Consider the following 2500-nt stretch of genomic DNA (forward strand, 5'->3'; position numbering starts at 1 on the left):
CTGGCCTGCATCACACAACACGTACATTGAATACGAGGAGGACGAGGACGAAGACATTTGAGTACCTCCATTTTATTTTATTTTTGTTTGAAAATATCAACTGAAGAAATTAAGGAACAGGCACCGTTGTAAGATGAAGAACTGCACAAGTGTGTATGAAATGTGCCACACAAAGCAAGAAAGTTGAGATCGACTGATAATTTGGGATTTTATTTTTTTTCTTGTATTAAAATATAATGACTAAGATGACGACGACGACGACCACGATGATGATGATGACGATGATGATGATGGTGATAAAAATAATGATAATTAGAATAATAATAATAATAATAATAATAATAATAATAATAATAATAATAATAATAATAATAATAATAATAACAATAATAATAATAATAATAATAATAGTAATAATAATAATAATGATGATGATGATGATGATGATGATGATGATGATGATGATGATGATGATGATGATGATGATGATGATGATGATAATAATAATAGTAATAATAATAATAATAATATAATAATAATAATAATAATAATAATAATAATAATAATAATAATAATAATAATAATAATAATAATAATAATAATAATAATAATAAAAATAATAATAATAATAATAATAATAATAATTATAATAATAATAATAATAACAGTGATTATATAATTTCAATCCTCTTCTCTTTTTATTACAGAAACATGAAAAGATTCTTCTGATATTCGGGTGTCTTGAAATCTTGAACTCCTGAACGCATGCAAAAATTCTGAACAAACCGCCTCTGATAGAGACGAAAGCTTTGTTCTTTGGAGCTCAAAGTTCACTGAACACGGTTTCACAAGATACTTTCAAAATGAGATTATCCACTTGTTTAAAATGTACGAATGGCTTAAAACGCAAATTTCTCTTGTTGTGCATTCTAGGAATCGTTTCTTTCTCTTATTTATTGTTTAGATTAAATGAAAATGTCGTCGGATATATTAGTGAAAATGTTCATAAAATACATAGTCAATCCACTTCACTCGAACGGCAAACAACATATTATATTACTGAAAATGTTCATAAAATACAGCGTCAATCCACTTCACTCGAACGGCAAACGACAAACCCAACATCAATCAACAACTTGCTTATGGATGAGGATTTGAAAAACATTGGCTTTGAATCCACGGAGAGACACGAGTTCAAATCGCCATATATAAAAAATCCCGTAATTTATAATGAGAATACTTCTAAAATATTGGAATCTAAACAAGGTCAAACAAAGATTATTTCTCTACACAGAATCAACTCAAAATCAGAGAAGTATAGCTGATATTTTATTTGTCCAACTTACCTCCTTGTAGTCCTCTTCCTCTCTTTTCTCCATCCTTACTACTTTAGATATCATCATCATATTTTTATATGATTATAGTTTTTATCGAATCATGTGATAGTGTGGATGAGCTGAATGACTGTGTGAGTGAGTTTTTAAAATTCTGTGAACAGCTAGTGTGTTGTAAAAAAAAGAAATAAGATATTATCCTAACAACAAGCCTTGGATAACAAAAGATCTAAAACTTTTATTGAACCAAAAGAAAACTCTGCTTACTGGTGGGAAAAAAATCTGAAAAAAAAAGAGAGATAAAGAGAGTAATATCTAGTTGTAGAGACAAGTACAAAAATAAAATTGAAAAATGCTTTTCTTCTGGGGATATACGGGACACGTGGCGGGGGCTTAAAACTGCTGTTAACTATAATCCAAAGCCCACGATTATATCAGAAGATATCGAAATTGAAACTCTAAATAAATTTTATTCACGTTTTGACACAGCAAACAAATTTGATATTGAAAATGAAAAACATAAATTAGACAGGGCTTTGGAAGATGAAATGACTATTGAGGTCAGTGAAGAAGAAACGAGATTCGTATTTTCGAAACTAAACGAGAGGAAGGCTGCTGGGCCGGATGGATTGAAAGGAAAATTATTAAAAGAATGTGCCCATCAGCTTTCCCCCATTTATACACATATTTTTAACTGGTCCCTCCAATGCGTTTCGATCCCTGTAATTTGGAAAACTTCAAAAATTATTCCTGTTCCAAAAAATGAAAAACTTGAATCTATGAACGATCTCAGACCTGTTGCACTGACTTCATTAGTCATTAAATCTTTAGAAAAACTTGTTCTTGTTAAAATTAGGAACCAGTTTATGCCATTGAGTGATAGTCATCACTTTGCTTACAAACCAGGACGTGCGTAGAGGATGCCATTTTGCTATTTACAAACAACATCTACATTACAGGCATCTAGATCACGCTAAGAGCTATTGCAGATTGCTTTTGCAGATTTTTCTTCAGCGTTCAATACAATACAAACTCAGTTGGTTGTTCAAAAATTGACTAGTCTGAATTTAAACAAGTAAATAATTGCTTAGGTGCTCGAATTTCTTACAGAGAGAGCACAATATGTTCAATTAGGACAAAACATATCTTCATGTATAACTACAAAT

At 30.2% G+C, this 2500-nt stretch overlaps 1 protein-coding gene across 1 annotated transcript in view; it reads left to right on the forward strand.

Moving 5' to 3' along the window:
* Positions 1–2500, forward strand: part of LOC144970574 (3-galactosyl-N-acetylglucosaminide 4-alpha-L-fucosyltransferase FUT3-like) — a 22110-nt gene that overhangs the window by 9280 nt on the left and 10330 nt on the right. Inside the window, exon 2 of the mRNA XM_078910342.1 lies at positions 708–1315. Coding sequence (XP_078766468.1) covers positions 864–1315 — 452 coding nt within the window. The 5' untranslated portion in view covers positions 708–863. The remainder of the gene's footprint in view (positions 1–707; positions 1316–2500) is intronic.

Source organism: Berghia stephanieae, chromosome 4 (genome assembly GCF_034508935.2).
Source record: "Berghia stephanieae isolate SIO BIC M18660-M18661 chromosome 4, UCSD_Bste_1.3, whole genome shotgun sequence".
Classification (NCBI taxonomy): Eukaryota; Metazoa; Mollusca; class Gastropoda; order Nudibranchia; family Aeolidiidae; genus Berghia; species Berghia stephanieae.